General features: G+C 49.9%; 1 protein-coding gene across 1 annotated transcript in view; it reads left to right on the top strand.

Annotated features, from left to right (window-relative positions):
* Nucleotides 1–18663, top strand: part of ANXA3 (annexin A3) — a 45829-nt gene that overhangs the window by 6726 nt on the left and 20440 nt on the right. The window contains exons 3-4 of the mRNA XM_082726542.1: nt 11897–11984; nt 16104–16198. Of these exons, the coding sequence (XP_082582668.1) occupies nt 11897–11984; nt 16104–16198 (183 nt within the window). The remainder of the gene's footprint in view (nt 1–11896; nt 11985–16103; nt 16199–18663) is intronic.

Genomic DNA, 18663 nt, shown 5'->3' with positions numbered 1-18663 from the left:
ACTGACCATGGGCCCCACACCCCCAGTCTTAACGCTGAATCCGCTGGTTGTAGCGGAAGGAGTTGCGAGCCTTCGGGTTCCTGGGTTCGGGGCTGTCTGCCTGTCTGCTCCTGTGATCGGGAAGCTGGGGCAGGACGACCGTCCACTGCAGGTGGACAGTCGTGGGGGCGGGTCGTCTCACCGGGGCAGCTGGAGATGGAAAGAGCAGGAACGTGACCCTTCATTAAGATACCACAGCACTGTCTTTCCAGATGTGCCTTCCACAGAGCTGACTTTCTCAAGCAAACGTTCTGGGCTCTTTGCTCCGCGGTCAGTTCCTAACTTCCTTTGACCATTTGTTTGAATCCTCAGCTTAGTATTTTTATTATCTTCCTAAGTTTTTTCTAAACCCGTAATCACTGTAATCATTATGAACTGTTATAACTTCCCAACTTGCTATACATTTTCCCTTCCCCACTCCATGCTCAACTTTAAAAATGAGGAAGGGGACCAGAGAGCCAATCTGGAACCAAGGGATAAGGCCATTTTGCAAAAATACAACCACATAAACAGGACACCTACAGACTGTGTCTGGAAGGAGTTCCTCAACAGGGTAGTCACACAAGTAAGGCAGCAAGTGCCTGGTCAGTGGGCACTCCTGGACCAGAAGGACAATGGCCCAGCCCCAGTCTGCGGTCTGCTCTTCATAACTCTCTAACTGCTTCGGAGGCGGGCTCTTGAATACGACCTGCTGTCCTCTGCTGTCCTCTCGCTACCTCACCTGTAAAACGGAAGAACAGTAGGACCGGCATCGCTCCGTGCTTGCGAGAATTAACCTAGTTCTCGTAAAATGCATTCACCGTGCCTGGCACGTGGTGAGCTCTGAGTGACCGTTTGTTGTAATCATTATCATTTCAGTATGTTATTTTCTAAAAAAACATATTCCTTGCCAATTAATATCCCTGCACCCATTTGAGTAAGGGAGTTTCTGCCTGTCTGCTGGGCCTGATTGTGTCACCAATCAGCAGCACGCTCCTCCCCGCTGGAGGGGTTGTCTCTGAGCCATCCGGACACAGATGGGTTTTCTCCATGTAGATTCTGACTGACCCCTCCTAGTTTCAGTATTTTTTTTTTAATTTTCAGTATTTTTTTAAGAGCAGTTTTAGGTTCCCAGCAAAACTGAAGCAAAGATACAGAGATTTCCCGTAGACACATCCGTTGGGTCTAGACACATGCCCGGGGTTCCCCATTATCAGCCTCCGCTGCCAGAGTGGTCCATTTCTTGCAACAAATGAACCTGCACTAACTCATCATAATCCCCAGAGCCCACAGTTCACCTACAGTTCACTCTTGGTGCTGTGGATTGTGTGGGTTTGGATACTTACCTATGTTTAGCGACGTGGACTACTCTGTTCCCAGTCCGAGCAGGTGTGCCGCCCTACAGTGTGGCACCAGCTGCCCGGAGTTCAGGTCTCCAGGTTTAAGAGCTCGGCCCTCACTTCCGAGTCAGCAGCAAGTCTCTGAGCCTCCTGTTCTTCCGACCTATATAGCTGGGGATTTCCATGACCCTCTTGCATTTGGTAATTGTGTAGAACAACTCAGAGAATTCGCTGAAAGTACTGTACTTATGGTTACCGTTTTATTATAAAGTCGGCTTACACATAGAGCAAAGCCTGGAAGGGTCCTGTCCCCGTGGAGTCGGGACGAGTCACCGTCCGTGCACATGATGTGCCCACCAGCCAGGGAGCAGCTCCAAGCCTCTGTCCAGAGTTTATACTGGGATTTCCTTACACAGGCCTGACTGATTAAATCACTGGCTGTAGGACTGAGCTCCGTCTCCAGTCTCCTTCCCCACCCAAACTGCCAACCCTCCCCCTCCTATACCTACGGAGAGGTCCCCCATGAGTCACCTCGATGGCATAATAAAGACACTCCTATCAGGAAATTCCAATGGTTTGGATGCTCTCTGCCAGGAACCCAGGACAAAGACCATATTCCTTATTGTACCGTGCATATATAACTCAGGTTGGGGCTGCACAGAATTTCCAAAATATCATATTCCTTTATTTTTTTATTTAAAAATTAAAGTAACACTCAGGCATTAGTTACCTTGTCCTGATGAGAACCTCTGCTTGGAAGTTCCTGCCTTAAATCCTAAGTAACACGGGACAGTGAGTAATGCTTTGTAATAAATAGAGATTAGCAGATAGAATCACTCAAAACATGGGGTCCGTGGAGAAGAAATACTTACAGGGATTCTTGAGAGTGGAGGTGTTGGGGAAGGCTCATTTGGGGTGGAAACTTGCTAATAGGAAAAATTAGTCCCTGAACATGTGTTCTTGATGAAGAAGAAAGCATAACTTTCCATCCCCGCCTGAGCCTTCCTCTCTTTCCTGGGAACAAAACCCGTGTAGTTTGACCCATGAGGACACAGTGGCCCCATTTCTGCTGTGTGAGACAGAGTCGTGGCATCAGCAGTAGGCCTCCCAGGAAAGGTGTGGTGTGCCCTTGGGAGAGAGAATTTGGGAAGACAATGCCTTTGCATTCTGTTCCATGGATGGCCCCAGCCCTGGGCATAGGATGCTGCTGGTCCTGGGGACAGAAGTTGGTGAGGGCTCCGTCCAGTTCATACGTCTTGTTTTGGTGGGAACATCCACCGGCCCTTTCTTCCCTGGTGTGTTTGCTCTTCCCAACCATGCAAACCTAAAGCGTGTGGGAGGAGCACCTGTGTTACACGCATGTGGTCGTGTTGAACTTCTCCTCTGGTCTCCCCACCGGCTGCGTCTCAGGGCTGGAGGGTCCGGCTCCATAACTGCTTTCCCTGAGCTAGAATTTTCACATTCCAAGGAGAACGGACATCAAGCCTGATTAGGTGCTCTTCAATGTGATGCAGATTCCGGTCTGGTGTGTGTTTTAAACCATGCTCCCCAAAGTGTGTGCATTTATTTATTTATTTTTAAAGATTTTATTTATTTATTGGACAGAGAGAGAGAGAGAGAGAGCACAAGCAGGGGGAGAGGCAGACAGAGAGGGAGAAGCAGGTTCCCCGCAGAGCAGGGGAAGCCTGATATGGGACTCGATCCCAGGACTCTGGGACCATGACCTGAGCCGAAGGCAGTGGCTTAACCACCTGAGACACACAGGCAGCCCCCGAAGCATATTTAGATAAATGTCAGCAGCTGCAAAAGTGGCTCTCTGCAGGAAGTGAATGAAAATCAGGGAAGACCTGGATTTCAAATCAAAACATTAGAGCTTTGTTTCGGGACAGAGTCTAGAAAGAAACTGTCTACAGTCCGAGAAGAGAGAGGCTTCCCAGGGAAGAAGGACCAAGCATTAAAGACCCGTCCTTTGCCACTCCCTGACCCCAACTCACCACGGAGGTGTGGGGACCCTCGTTCACATTTAATCATACTAAAAAGTGAATTTGCCAAATCTCATGAGTAACTATTGAAGAAGCCTGGTGAGTCAGAGGCAAACAGGAAAAGAAAAAGTTGTAGATGGAAAGCAAGGAACATGAAGGGGAGAAGCTATAATCAGATTCTCTCGAATGCCTGTGCTTTGGTGAATGCAGAGCAGTTGGAAAACGTGCATTTTAGAATGGGGACCAGTGAGATTAATACAGATGTAGAGGTCTCACATCAAATAAGAGTAAGTCAAAAGGGCAGAAAATTCTCAGGTCTGCCCCTTCCTCTGTGGTCATGTCTTTGCTCCTTTCATTTGTAATCATTTGTGTTTGAATTTGTGTTTAAATACTTCCCTTAGGTTCTGGAGACATGTTTAAATAGAGGTAGCGACAGCCGCGTCTGAACAGCATTTACGAAAGGTTTGAAGAATGCATTACTCAGGTCTCTGAGGTGTGGCACGGAGCTCTGAAAAGTCTGGTAGTGGCATTTGAGAATTATCAAAGAAAGCAAGACTCAGAATAAGAAAACATTTCTTTATCACTTAGTCATTCAACAAATATTTACTAAGATCTGCTATGTGGCATACCCTGTTTTGGGCTCTGGAAATAAAAAGAAAGAAATTTGAATTTATTAGCAAAGATGGCTAACAAACAAAGGAATAAATGTATAATACGTGACATCAGGTTCAAGTACGCCGGGGGAAAAGCAGACGTAGATAATGATAGTGGCGAGAGAGTGATTTTCTGCTCAGGTATGTGAGGGGGGAGAGCTGGGAGCACGCCTTGGGGAGGACTGTCCAGCTGAGGGCACAGCAGGTGCAGCCCGAGGCAAGGTGTTTTGGAAGAGGGGTAAGGACACGCCCATGGGGTGATGGAGGGAGACAGGGAGATTCGGGAAGGTATTACACTTCAGGATCCTCCAAGGACCACAGACAATGTTTAGTTCCAGTAGCCTTTGTATAAACTCTGCAAGGAGTTCCCATTATGTAAATTTACTTTACATTAGGAAGAATTCTTAGCAACTTATTGTTAAGCTTGTCACTTCCCAAACACTTACACAAAGGTCATACAACAATGCACATTGCCATCGTATCGTGTGGGCACTCGTGACTGCGGCCAAGGGTGCAAGAAATGTTCTTTCTGTAATATTACAAACAGCAGACGTCCCTCATCGCCGTCCCTCGTGGGCGGATTTCCATTCCCCTGGAAGGGACGGGGAGGAGAGTGGGTGTCATTGCTGTAGTCCCAACATCCTGCCCAACCAGCGCCGTTTTCTAGCCAAGTACCCACTTCCGAGGGCATGGATGGCGCCAGATTCCCCACGTCAGCGAGCCACGTTCCCTCCATCTTCCGCAGTGAGAGAGCAGGTCCCTTTGACAGAGGTGTCTTCCGGGACGAAGAAGTGTACTTCATCTAACTGTGGATGTGGCCGGTGTAGACACCCTGGTCTTCCGCTCCTTGTGACTCTTGGCCAAGAAGAGAGCTTGGCCAAGAACTCTTGGCTAAGCTAAACCTGACTTGGATTGTGGAGGAAAAATGTAATCTTCAGATACCGGTGCTAAGTAACTCAGAAGAAGATGAATCTAAATTGTTTATGATATGCTTCAAATAAATAATGAAACTTATTCTGAGAAAGAAGTTTGTGTTGATAAAGACTTTTTGGGGAACCAGTGTTTCAGACCCAGTCTGGTTAGGTTTGCTGCCTTTGCCGCCGAACCCCCGAGTGCTTGGAGAGACAGGCAGACAGACGGAAGGAGTCACCGGGAACATCCCTGGCGCACCAGTGTTCCGCCCCAGCTTCTGGAAGCAGCTTTGGAAGACCTGCAAGAGCCTGCGGGGCTGAACGTGGCCACCGAACCATTTCCAGCCTCTGGCGCATCTGCCAGGGTACAACGGTCCCTTCGATTTCTGGACTATTGATGTTTGAAGGGAGCGAGTTCGTCAAGCAGCCTATTGGCTTATGTGGACCTTGGAAAGACGCCACACCTTGGGGTGTCATTGTCCTTCTTCCATTTTCTTCCAGCAAACTCACTCACAGTTACCGACTAAGGCCCTGTCTGAAGAGAAGTCGCGGGCTGGAGCTGGACCTGCCATCGTGAGTAAAACACAAGGTCTCCGCCCCTGGAATTTTATGCTGGAGGAGCTGGAGACACAGACACGAACAGGGGGAGGTGGTCCCAGTGCCGATGCCCCAGGGAAGGCTGGCTGGGATGAGGACCGACAGGAGAGGCCCCGCTCGAGCCCAGGGCCAGGCTGGCTTGTCAGAGAAGAGGGCCTCGAAGCAGAGGCGTGAAGGCAGAAGAACGTTCCAGACCGAGGGAACAGCACGGACAAAGGCATTAGGAGGAGGAAGAATCCCACGTCCAGCCGCTAGGCTGTCAGAGGGCTGGAGTGCGAGGGACCAGGGGAGGGTGGCGGCGGGTGAGGGCGGAGAGGGGGGCTGAGCCCAGCCACGCAGGGCCAGGGCCGTGCAGACCCGGGCCACAGACCTGGGGCTGCCGTGGGGGAGGTGTGGGGGCGGACCGCGGAAGGAAAGGAGACCGCTGCAGGGGTCCGTGTCCGGGGCATGGTGAGGGTGGCGTGGACTGCAGCAGGGGCCAAGGAGATGGGGGAAGTGCCCCGGAGATCACCTTTCGCGATTGCTGATGGACCGAGTGTGCAGGGAGACTCGCATCAAAGGAGACTCCCAGTTTGTGGAGCCGGTGCCATTAGAGGAAGAAGGGACACTGGGGACGAGCTCAGAGAGCAGCCGATTGCCTGGGTTCGAATCCTGGCTGTGCCGCAGACGAGTCCCGTCGCCTTGGACCAGCCTCGTACTTCGCTGTGTCTCCTCCCCCCGAAGTGGGGGTCAGAGCAGTACCGGCCTCCTAGGGTGGGCTTTGAGGATTAAATGGGCAGATAGGGGTAAAGCACAAGTAAATATGGAATTGTTACGGGGGGGGGGGGGGAGTCAGCTTGGGAGGAAATAACAGGTACGTGAGGCCTAAAAGCAGACACTGAGTGTACGAGACCAGTGCTCGGAGTCGAAGTCTGGGCTGGGCCGACAAACGTGACAGCCGTTCTCGTGAGAGGGGAAGAAAGGAGCGTTTCCCGTTTAGAAGCTCCCGCGGTGCCGGGTCAGGCGAGGGGCTGGCGGGCGACGGACGGAGGCGCAAGCCGGGCGGCGAGAAGCGCCGGGGACGCGGCCAGGCGCCGGCAGAAGGCGGGAGTCTGGCCGGGCTGACCGGGCACCGGCTTCCGAGAGCTCAGGGTTTCTTCTGACTGTTTAATCTGCGTTTCATGGAAAGCCGGACCCAAACGGCTCCCCTAACCTCTGAGTCACACTGACCTCCTACTCCAGCCCAACACCCCGCTCCGGTGCACACCCCAGGGCCCTTGCTCTGAGGCCCCGATGAGACCAGTTTATCTAGAAAAGAACAGGAGGCGAGTACGGATCTTCTCTCACTTGAGCAAGACAAGAAGAACCGCGTACATTGTCTCTGAGCCGCTCGGAGGCACTTCAGAGGAAGCCATGACCTCCCTCCCCCGCTCCCTGCCCGCAGGCGCGGAGGCTCCCAGCCCTGCTCCCCGACCCGACCCGTCGGGGCGCCCTTCCTCGCCTCTCCCAGCTGCGGGGGGTTTGCTGCAAGTAGCCGGGCTTCCTTGGCCCGCAGCTGCATGGCCGCGATCTCTGCCTTCATGGTCACATCCCTTCCTGTGACTCCGTTGTCACCTGGCTGTCTGCTGAGGACAGATGTCATGCTGGGTTTGGGGCCCACTGCGTCCGGTCTGACCTCCGATTCGTTAAGTACATGTCAATGAATTTCTACCCGAGGAAGGTCGCAGCGTGCAGCACTGCGGCCCGGGCCTGCCACAACTCAACCCCGAACACTCGCCTCCCGTGACCGTCTTCCATCAGGGCCTTTTACAATAAGCTTTCTTTGGTTTGGAAAACCATGTTTTACTAGAAAAATGGAATGAGAAGTCTCACATCTTCTAAGCTGTGATTGTTTGTTTGTTTGTTTGAGTCTGTTTTTCCTTCTATCGCAAACCCTTGAGACCCAGCAGACCGTTTGGACGTTGACCGGAGAGCTACCATTTCTCCTCAGCACTTCAAGAGTTCCCAAGTCCTGGAGGTTGCTCTGAGCCATGATTTGGAAGCTTAATGTTTGCATGCGGCCTCCGTAGGACTGCACGACATGACGCGTGATTGGACGTTACCTCACCCTCAAGCTGTACCTACAGCGGCAGCCCTGCTGGCTCTGAAGCGTTTGGCTTTAACTAGTTTCGTGTCAACAGGATTGGCGCCTTCTCTTTCATTCGTTCTTCTGAATGTGAATGTTTGACTTCTTGCAATGCCAGTGCACTTTGCATGGAGAAATGGGTACGACAAGCCTTCATGGTCAAGGACAGACCAGCCTCTCTCAGGGCGGTGGCAGCAGACAGCTCCCAGCCGCCCACTGGCCACACCAGTGGCTTAAGGCATCAGGTGCGCTGATGATCTCCAGAGGAGAGTTCTAGAAGGTCAGAGAAAAAGGAGTGCCTGGGAGGCTCAGTTGGTTGACGTCTGTCTTCGGCTCCAGTCATGATCCCGGGGTCCTGGGATCCTGAGGCTCCCCGGTCGTGAGCGGGGAGCCGGCCTCTCCCTCTTCATCCCACACATGCTCTCTGTCGCTGTTTCTCTCTCTCTCTCTCAAATAAATAAAATCCTTAAAAAACAAAGATCAGAGAAAACTATTGACATAAAAATGGTTCAGATGTGAGGCAGCTTCGTGATCAGAAGCAGAGGCTGATGAGACGGACCACTTGCTGGCCATGTGGACTCGGCAAGTTACTTCAGCATCAGTTCTTATCATTGGCTACATACAGGATGTGTTACAGCTGCCTCATAAGCTTTTGGTGAGGATTGAATGACTAATGCAGGAAGCGTGCTTAGCACGACTTGGCACACGGTAAGTCCAACCATTTTTTTTTTAAGATTTATTGTTTGTTTGTTTGTTTGTTTGTTTAGAGCAGGGGGAGGAGCAGAAGGGGAGGGAGGGAACGAATCCCAACCAGACTCCGTGCTGAGCGGGCGCCCCATGCAGGGCTCCGTCTCGGGACCCTGCGGTCACGACCTGAGCAGCAACCGAGAGTTGGACGCTCAACGGGCCGGAGGTGCCCAGGCGTCCCAGGTTGCGACGATGGTTGATGTCAAGAGCTCCTGTGAGTCTCTCTCCTCCCTTTATTTCAACAGTGCTTGCTTTAATTTATTTTCCAGCTGGTTTCAGGATCATTGTCCCTCTGGGGGCATCTGAAGGTCAAGTTTGAAAAAAAAGGAAGCAGCGTACAGTGTTTAAGGGATACACATGGAAATCTGATCAAACGTGGTGTTTTTGGAAATATAAAAAGTTTGCCAAGTATTTGTGTCCTACACTAGCATGACACTTTGCTAGGGAGTTAGGGTTAGTGCGAAGAGCCGAAGTCAAGCATGGATTAGTCGTTCAAATGTAAGGAAGGAAGCCCTGCCACCAGCAGGCCATGCGAATCGTTCGTTCGGTCTGTAACAATGCCGGCATTCCTGAAACGCTGAGGTCATCATCAAATTCTTCCTCCACCTCCCACGAAAGCATCTGTGACTTGTTTACTCATTTCCCTTTGGTCTTCTGGGCAGCTGAGAATGAAACAGAGCCGTGGTTCTCAACCTCGAGCCCTAGAATCGTCTGGAGGGCTTGTTAAAACACAGATCCGGAGTTGTAGCCCCAGAACTGTTGGCTCAGTGAGACTGGGTGGGACCCGAGAATCTGCATCTCTGACAAGTTCCCAGGCGACGCTGCTGGGCTGATCCAGAGTGTGCGCTCCGAGAACCACTAGCTGGAGTCCGGGGAGGCTCTGCGACGTGCCGGAGGGCACAGGGCAGTTCAGAGACAAGCCGGGGGTTGGCGGGAGGCGGGTGCCGCATCCTCCGCTGTCCTCGGGAGCAGAGTTCTGTGAAGCAAATCATGTCTCTGAAATCGAGTTTCTTCCATTTTTTAAATGGGAATAATGAAATCTACTCTGTTAAGGTCATTTTAAGACTGAAATAAGTTGTCTGTAAAGCACTTTGTTCACTGCCTGGCATGTGCTTGTTTAAGAGTCTGTTAATGTCTTTTACTCTAAGATGTTTTTTCGAAGGTCATGGAAATATTGTTGAATGTTCTGAGCAAGCAACTCTAGCACCTGAATTCTACCGCTTCCTGAAATACCTGAAACAGCCTGAAAAAGTTCACCAACATTCTGCTTCAGAATCTCCGTGCCATTTTTCAAGTGTGTGTGTGTGTGTGTGTGTGTGTGTTGCCTTTTTTCTTTTAATTAAACAAGGAGTTCCTCCCCATTCAATTCTTACTAGGTGGCACATTACATAACGGACTGGGAATTTCAACCTTCTCTAATCTTGCGCGTTGGAATTTCAGCATATTTTGATGTGTAGGTAGCAGAGGGCCGTGCAAAGGTCACAGCTAGAATGGAAACCCCTTTCATGAGCCCCTGGAATCTTTATTTCTGAAGAATATGTTCAACATGTCTGATGCGTGACCCAGTCATACGCGTTTGAGGGAATGCCCAGGTAGAGACCGTACGTCTCAAGAAGGACAGGAGTGGGCTGGGGTGGTCATGACCACGTTCGAGTTCAGAGCTGCTGCTGACCTGGGTTGAGCAGATTCTTCGATTGTCTTAAACCCCGGAGTCTTGCATGTGAAATGGGTGCGTCTTACTCCTCCGGGCTGTCACGCAGGTTCTTTTTTTTTTTTTTTTTTTTTTTTTTTTAAGATTTTTTATTTATTTATTTGACAGAGAGAAATCATAAGTAGATGGAGAGGCAGGCAGAGAGAGAGAGAGGGAAGCAGGCTCCCCACTGAGCAGAGAGCCCGATGCGGGACTCGATCCCAGGACCCTGAGATCATGACCTGAGCCGAAGGCAGCGGCTTAACCCACTGAGCCACCCAGGCGCCCTGTCACGAAGGTTCTATTAGGACGTATGCAGTGTCTCTCACAGAGCTGGGCCTGCAACCCTCTCGTGCTCTGATACAGGGGAGTTTTCCGCGGCCCAACACATATGGTGGACCGGTAAGATCGCCACAGATATCCCTGGATGGATAGACCTGAAATGAAACCACTGGACTCTAGGAACCCATAAAGTATTTATTAAGCCTCAGAGAAAGAGGATTCTCCAAAGATTTGTGGACACGACTACTTTCTTACCGATGCCTTGAGATCAGACACAGTGACAACTAGTTTCTAACCTGTTACGGTCACTCTGGTAGAATGAAAACTCTTTGTTTTGGAGGCTTTAAGACTGGACAATGTTCGATTGTATCGAAGTGAATTCTTCCATCTCATCTACCGAATTAGCAGGTCATTATTTTTTAACGATAACATTAATTTCCCATTCACTGGCATGTGACGAGAGGATGACCTGTCATGGAAACATTAAATGCTTCAGGGGAACCTAAACAACATATTAGCACGAGACGACAGAGCCTGTTAGTCGGCAACAGGACAGGACAATCAGCTGAGGAGGAAAACAGCATGACCGTGAAGACGCGCTTTGCTTCAGCGTGAGGAAACGCCGTGGGGATCCGTGCGCCCTCACATTTGTCTCAGCATCTCCGTGGCTGTTCTGTGGTCTTGTAAGCCGTTTTGAGAGATTTTATTCTTTCGGCAGGGAAGGTGGTTTTTCCCAGCTTACTGACATGTTCCCCACGTGTGTGTTTAAAATTAGTGTCGTGGCGTCTTCCATTTGGCGGTGGGGCTCCCGGAAGGGCATTGTCAGCCGCAACCGCACATCTGTCAAACCAGGCTTGAGAACAGGCTGTCCTAATGGGTTTTCACCTGCGGATCCTTTGGTGTGGGGTCCCCCAAGGACAGTGGTCAGCATTCACTAAAGCACCGGGAAGCCTGCAAACCAGTTACTTCTGTGTGAGATGCAGGAAGGAGCTTTGTGTTATTGCTTGAAAACAAAGAGGATACGCGAAATTCTCACCTTCTTATTGCTTTTATGCAGAGACCACTTTGAAGCGAATATTCTGGGGCGCCTGGGGGGCTCAGTCAGTTAAGCATCTGCCTTCGACTCAGGTCATGGTCTACGGTCCTGGGATCGAGTCGAGTCCCGCGTTGGGCCCCCTGCTCAGCACGAAGCCTGCTTCCCCTCTGCCTGCTGCTCCCCTACTTGTGCGCCCGCTCTCTCTCTCAAATAAATCTATAAAATAAAATAAAATAAAATAAAGCAAATATTCTTCAGAGTCACTGGGATTAGCACAGCGTATTCCTCTAGAGAATAAATGTTTTGTAGTTCCAACCTCTTACACAGCAGGGGAGAAGAGAGAGCCCTTTCTGCACACGCGTCCAACGTCATAGTTCTCACGTCTGGGGACAAAGCCTGGGGAACCCCTCCTGCAGGGAGAGGACGGTGTTGCGAATTATAGGTTCGCTATGCTTCTAACGCGCAGGCACATATGCTTGGCATGCAAACAAAGACGTCATTCTGAGCTAGTGGCACTTTCAGACATTTCCTTCCAGGTGGGACACCGAGGGACGATCCGCGATTACCCGGGCTTCAGCCCGTCTGTGGATGCAGAAGCGATTCGGAAGGCGATCAGAGGAATCGGTGAGCTCGACTCTGCGGTTGTTCTCCCACCTTGAAGCAAATCAGGAAAGTTACAATTTAAAAAGTGCATTGGTTCAGTTTGCCCAACTTGGGTTACTCAACCAGTGAAATCGTAAGGGACTTTTTAAAACTTGTGAAGTAATGGGGTGCCTGGGTGGCCCAAGTCCGTGAAGCCTCTGACTCTTGATTTCAGCTCAGGTCGTGATCTTGGGGTCATGAGATCAAGCTTGGCATTAGGCTTCATGCTGGGTGTGGAGCCCATTTCAGATTTTCTCTTTTTCTCTCCCTCTGCCCCCGCCTCCAAAAATAAAAAATTTTGAAATAGTGAGAAAAAAATGCATAGGGTGCCCAGTCTACTAAATCTTAATATTTACCATATTTACTTGCTGTAAAACAATACATCACCATCACTGCTACCAAAAACTGTGATCATCATCATAAATCGTTACAGATACCGTTCCTGCTGATGCTTCCTGGATCTCTTTCCCACCCCACTTTCTAGAGATAAAACACCATCCTAGAGTAGAGTTTATTCCCGTGGAACTTTTAATTCCCTAACTACATATGCACGCGCGTGGAGTTTTGCATGGCCTCAAGCCGTGTAAACTGGGATGATACCGTGTGTTGCAGGTGCACTCTTCAGCAACTTCTTGTATCCCTTAACATGTTGTCTTTGAGAATCACCCGTGTTGGTATGTTCAGCTCTAGTTCATTAACACGACTTGCGTAGTGTCTATTGAATCATTATATTGTAAGATGGGGTATTGATGGGACATTTAAGTCGCCTACAATTCTTTTCTATTCCAGTATGAACTGCTGCGTTGCATATCCCTGCTTACGTCTTGTGCACGTTTGCTTCCATTTCTCGAGCATATAGCAAAGGGAATGCGAGGTTGGAGATGTTCATCTTCAAATGAACTAGACATTTTGCCAAACTGCTTTCTATAATCAATATGCAAATGAGCATTCCTGCCAGCAGTACGGGAGACTCTCTGGCTCCGCATTCTCCCGCTCCGCATCCTCCCCGGCACTCGCTAAAGTCAGACTCTTCTGGTTTCCCCACTGAGTGGGTCTAGAATTGTATCTCATCTTGTACGTGTGTTTGCTTCCTCTCTCCTCCCTGTCCCCCAGGACTGAAAGTCTCCTTTCTGGATCATCTGCTGCTTCTACGAATTATGTCTTCTTATGTTTTATCCATTTGTCAGTTGGACTGTCTTCCTCATGACTGGCAAGATTGTGTTTTTTTATAAATTCTGGATACAGAGTAAAAAAAATGTTACAGTCCATGAAAATATCTTCTCCTACTCTTGTCGTTTTCTTTTAACATCGGTTCTAGTAACTTCTATTGCCTAGAAATCTTGAATAGCAGGGAAACAAGTTTACCAGTATTTTTCCCATGTGCCTTTTTCTATAATGAGCTCCTAAAGATATTCTCCTGTATTTTCTTCCCAGAGTTTTACAGTCTTATTGTTCACTTTGGGATTTTCCATCTACCTGGAATTAATGTTTGTGTAGTTTATTTAAAGGCACCTAATTTCGTTTTTATCTCACGTGGCTAGTTGACAGTCCCAGCACAATTTACTGAAGAGCACCCCCTTTGCACACTGAGTGGTAAGGCCACTTTCGTCTTCTACGTCTCTCTGTCTCTGCTTTCTGTTACGCTCCATTGGTCTCTTTGTCCGTCCCTGTCTCCGTATCACCCTGTCATAAGGACTACTCGAATTTTATAATTAGTGTTGAGTAAGACAAGAGCTTCTCTTGGCCCTTTGGACCACTTCCCCTTCCCCCCATACCTGAATATTAGGGTCAGTCTGTCAAGTTCCATGAAATATCCTCCTCAGGTTTTTATATCAGTGTAATATTATCTCGTTTCTGTTATTTGGGTTTCTTTTTTCTTTTTTTCTGCTTTTAAATGGCAATTATTTCTTCATTTATCTCTATGCCTTCCCCATTTATGCTCCGTGTTGAGAGATTACTCCATGAGAGGTTGATGTCAAATCGAATGGAATAATAGTCTTCCGTTCTAATGCTTGTCTTTTTTTCTTTTTTTTTTTAAAGATGTTATTTATTTATTTGACAGACAGAGATCACAAGTAGGCAGAGGCAGGCAGAGAGAGAGGAGGAAGCAGGCTCCCTGCCGAGCAGAGAGCCCAATGTGGGGCTCGATCCCAGGACCCTGAGATCATGACCCGAGCCTCAGGCAGAGGCTTTAACCCACTGAGCCACCCAGGCACCCCTGTTTGTCTTTTTTTTCTTAGTGTTACGTTTCTTCATGCATTTTTGCATTTGGGGTTGCAGACCTACTCCGAGATGCTTGTGAGGACCAAAACTGATGTGTTCTAGGTCCAGAACCAGGTGTCATCATTGTATTTGCATTAGGGATGTGTCAGAGCCCGTCTCTGAAACCACGAGACAGCTTGTTTTAGCTTCTGGTCCTAAGTGTGTGAGAAACGAAGAGAAGAAGCACCTCCTCGTATACAAGCTTCACACAGCTATCGGTGGTCGGGGGGTGATTACGTCTGGAGTCTGGGCCGGGTTAGATCTGGAGTCTAGGGGCATAAGGCATAGAGATGCCGAGAAAGGGCAGAAAATGAGAACAGAGACCTGGGCAGGAGCTAGACCATTAGGGTTTCACCCAAGGGACGGACGTGCTCAGGCACATTTTAAAGAACTTACCGAGGCAATCATGTACTGTATGAATTGTAAGGGGGCCAAATCAGGAGGCTGATGTGTGTGCACCAGTGATGTGTGCGCAGGGGCAGAGGAGAGGACAAATTCGAGAGATGCAGATGGTCGCTACAATGTAGGGGTGAAGAAAAGAAGGGAGTGTAGGATGACTGCCAGGGTTTGGTTGGGTGACTCCATCCGTAGTGATGTCACGGATGAGCGAGCACGGAATGAGAGTTGAGGCAGAGAAGAAAGAGAAGAAATTCGACCCGGAGCATCCGATTCTGAGATACTTGTGCACTTGGCTGTGCTCAGTCGTGTGCCAACTCAGATGCCACTAGAGGTTCAAACTGACCATCGGACTCATGGGACACAGCTAGGCTCTGATCTAGCTCTGTGCTTACTTAACACTATGAAAGAAAGCAAGACCAGCGTTCCGGGGGGTGGGCGGCAGGACCTTTCATGGAGGCCCAGCAGCTAACCGAGGACACTGTTTGTTTTGCCCCATCCCTGCTGTAGAGCATGTACCAGGGCCACTGGCCCGTGTAGCCGTGTGGGGGGGTCACCTCAACACCGAGAACTTGAGCCTGGAGTTCCCGCCAATCTTCTGCGCCGTTCTAATCGTGCAAGCCCCAGGCACACGCCAGCTCACGCCCCCCAACCCAGGGCGAGTGCTCTCCTGCAAAGGAGGCAGACACAGCTTCCCTCACTAGCTTCCTGCTGGGATCCCCGAGAAAACTGTGACCTCGAGGGCATCTCCAGCAGGCCGGCATCCCACCGATACCGCCAGCCGGAGCCAAAGCACACGGGTCTGGGATGTCTGAAGGAGAGCCGGGCCGGAGAGGGAGACAAATGTTGGGGTCAGAGATCTGGGCTCCCGTTCTTGCGACACCACTTAAAAGTGGCATGACTTGGGCACGTGACATAACCTTTCTAATTAGGAGTGTTTTCATCTTTGGAACGACTTCCTCATACCCACTGCCCAGAGTTTTTGTGAATATTAACTATGACAGTGACTTAAAGGGGCCTAGAATACGGCAGGTTCTCAGAACACATCAGTTCCTTTTTTCTAGAGAAAAAAGAAATTGGTACCAAGTATGGAGCGAGGAGAGCACAGGCGGTGAGACAGTAACTGACCTCATCACGGTGAGAGCAGCTCATCAGATTGAGAAGCCGTGCGTGGCTTGCACAACTCCCCCTGTCTGACGTACAGAGAGGGTATGTGGACCATGATCGCTCCCCCCAGCCGACCAAACTCTCCAAAATCACTTTGCTTTTCCAAAAGCTGGTGGAGAAACAAATATTCCAACCCGGTAAGAACGTGGAAATTAAAAATCAGAACGCTTTCCTCTCTGCATTTGTTTCAAGCCATTAATCATTTTTCTTTTGTTCACGACAGATATTAAGCACCTTTGGGTTGATGGCGAGTGAAATTGTTTTCCTTTCATTTAGGAACCGACGAGAAAGCACTCATCAACATTCTGACAGAAAGGACGAATGCACAGCGGCAGCTGATTGTGCGGGAATACCAAGCGGCGTATGGAAAGGTATGATTGACAGGACAGCCAGCAAAGAGCTGATCACTGGGGACCAGGGATGCTCCCACGTGACTGCACCAGAGATCTTTTGTTTCAGGCCAAGTGGAACAGGAAGTACTGTGTGTACCCGGTCAGAGCCTGGCCTGCGAGTCCTAGCTGGCCCGTAACAGGCTGAATGGCCTTGATCATGTTATTTGATCTTTCTGGGCCCTAATTTTTTCACCTGTTGGATAAGGAGGGTGGCCTGAGACCGGAGGCTTTAAACCTGGAGTGATTCTGCTCCCCAAAGGATATCTGGCAATGCCTTGAGACATTTTCATTATCACACCTGGAGGGGAGAGAGGGATGTTTCTGGAACCCGGTGGGTGGAGTTCAGGGTTGCTACTGGAGAGGTTTCCACGCACGAGGTGACACACCCGCCTAGTGTTATCTGACCCGTTGTCCGATAGGTCTTGTCTTAGATCACCTTTAATTTCTCTTCCAACTCTAAAATATCTTTGTAATTGTGGATTTAATTCATTCAGCCCACAAAAGCTTACTGTGCAGGAACGTACAAGGACGTTTGTGTTTTGTTCCACACGGTGTGTGCTCAGTAATAAACTATGTGTCGGGAGACGACCTCGACATTGGAGATTCACTGGTCTAAAAATCAGACCCTTCTTTTTTATCATGGAGCTACCATTTTATTAGGAAGATAAGAAGTAAATAAATTCAGATATCGGTAAGTGCTCTGCAAGAATCCAGACGGGAAGATACGGCAGAGAGCGGCTGCGGAATGGCTCCTTGGAGTAGGGTGGGGAAGGCTTACCAGGATTATTCTCAACTACAGCACAACCATACCAAGGCTTCTGCCCTACTTGATCTGGGGAAGAGCATTTCAGACAGACGTTACAACACGTGCAAAAGCCCTGAGTCAAAAACGAACTGAGACCATTTAAGAAACGAAAAGACTTTCCATACGGCGGGAGTGTGGCGCGTACGGGGAGCGGATGGGAAAGATGGGGCTGGAGGGGGCTAGAGTGAGCTGGGCTTTGTGGTCGTGGTACACAGTTTGGGTTTTATTCTAAGAACAAAAGAGAATCATTGCAAGGCTGTAAGCAAGGGAATACTATAAGGCTAATTTATATATTTTTAAATTTATGTTAGCTTCTGTGGCTCACAAACCAGGGAGGGAAAAGTGTGGTAGCAGGGCAGTCAGGCTGTTGAGATCAGGTGAGAGCCGAGGTGTAGAGACCCTCCAGGGGCGACTCAAGCGTCACTCCTGACTGTCCTCCGAGCTCCCAGACCCCCTTAAGAAACACCCCTCTTCACGCTTAACCTTCACACTTTACCAGATACTTAACATATTTTATTGAAATTTTATCTTTGAATATTTCTGGCTTTCGAAGGAGTGCCCTAGGAGTGTGCTAGGAGTGCGCACTGTGTCCAACTCGCCTTTAAATGCCGAGCACACAGCAGGAGCCCAGGAAACACCCGTCAAATTAAATTAATTGCCAGCGTCTCCACGAGGCCAGACCCTCACGTGTAGGAACATGAACCATCCGTTGGCCTGTCAGGGTTTTCTGAATACGGAGGAAGGGGGCGCGTTTCTCACAGTGAGAAGGATTGAGAACAGGTGAATCGAGAGTCGGTTGTAACGGCGTGGGCTGAGCGCAGGTGGTCGCAAGAGGTCAGCATTTAGAGAGGAGACAGCCCAGCCGGTGGCCGCAGAATTAGGAACACTTGGGTCCAACCAGGTTTCCTCCGCCGCCTCACTGGGTCCCCCTGGTGGCCGGTGGGTGTTGGTACGTGTCCGCGTTGTCCCCGTGGTCTGGGAGGCCGCCCGCCTCTGTCTCAGCTGAAAATAATGAAAAGCAAGAAAAACAATAATCCACTAACATCCTTTAAATATTGACAATAAAAACCATCTTACCTGCCTTCAAGAGGAGGAGATGGGCTGCACCTATGTGGGCAAACAGGCCCAGAGGACACGCAGAACGCCGGCCCCATTACATTTAGGGTTTCCCCTGCTGGTGTTGCCACAAAGCCGCTTTGCTGCCTCCTGGCTCCACAGTCCCACAGAGGCAGGCGACCTCCTTCCCTCTTGTCCCCAGGGCTCTCTGGCAGTCACTGAGAAGCAGCTACTCGTGAAGCCGGGGTGAATGGTAGGGTCCCCTTCCTCGTCTTCTTCCCCCACCGCAAGCCAGGTACTGAGAGCGCCTGGGGCCGAGGAAATGCATTTTTGATGCACAGTCCCTGTCTGTGGCGCTTACGTAAGTCCCGCCACTGGCTTTCGGTCAGAAAGGCCGTAAGACAGACGTCTTGGCAGCGGTCACGGGGCGCAGACTGCCGTCCATGGGAATAGTTCGCCGTTTCGGCTCATTCCCGTGGATGGGCAGGTTTTGTCTGCGTTGGTGCATTCGCTTACCTTTCATGACCTGACTTTGTAGAAAGAGAAAGGAAAAGTATTTCACACTTTCCGCGGTGGGTTTTTA

Source organism: Mustela nivalis (assembly GCF_964662115.1).
Source record: "Mustela nivalis genome assembly, chromosome: 4".
In the NCBI taxonomy this organism is placed as follows: Eukaryota; Metazoa; Chordata; class Mammalia; order Carnivora; family Mustelidae; genus Mustela; species Mustela nivalis.
The sequence above is the reverse complement of the archived record's forward strand: the minus strand, read 5'-3'. Positions and strand labels throughout refer to the sequence as shown.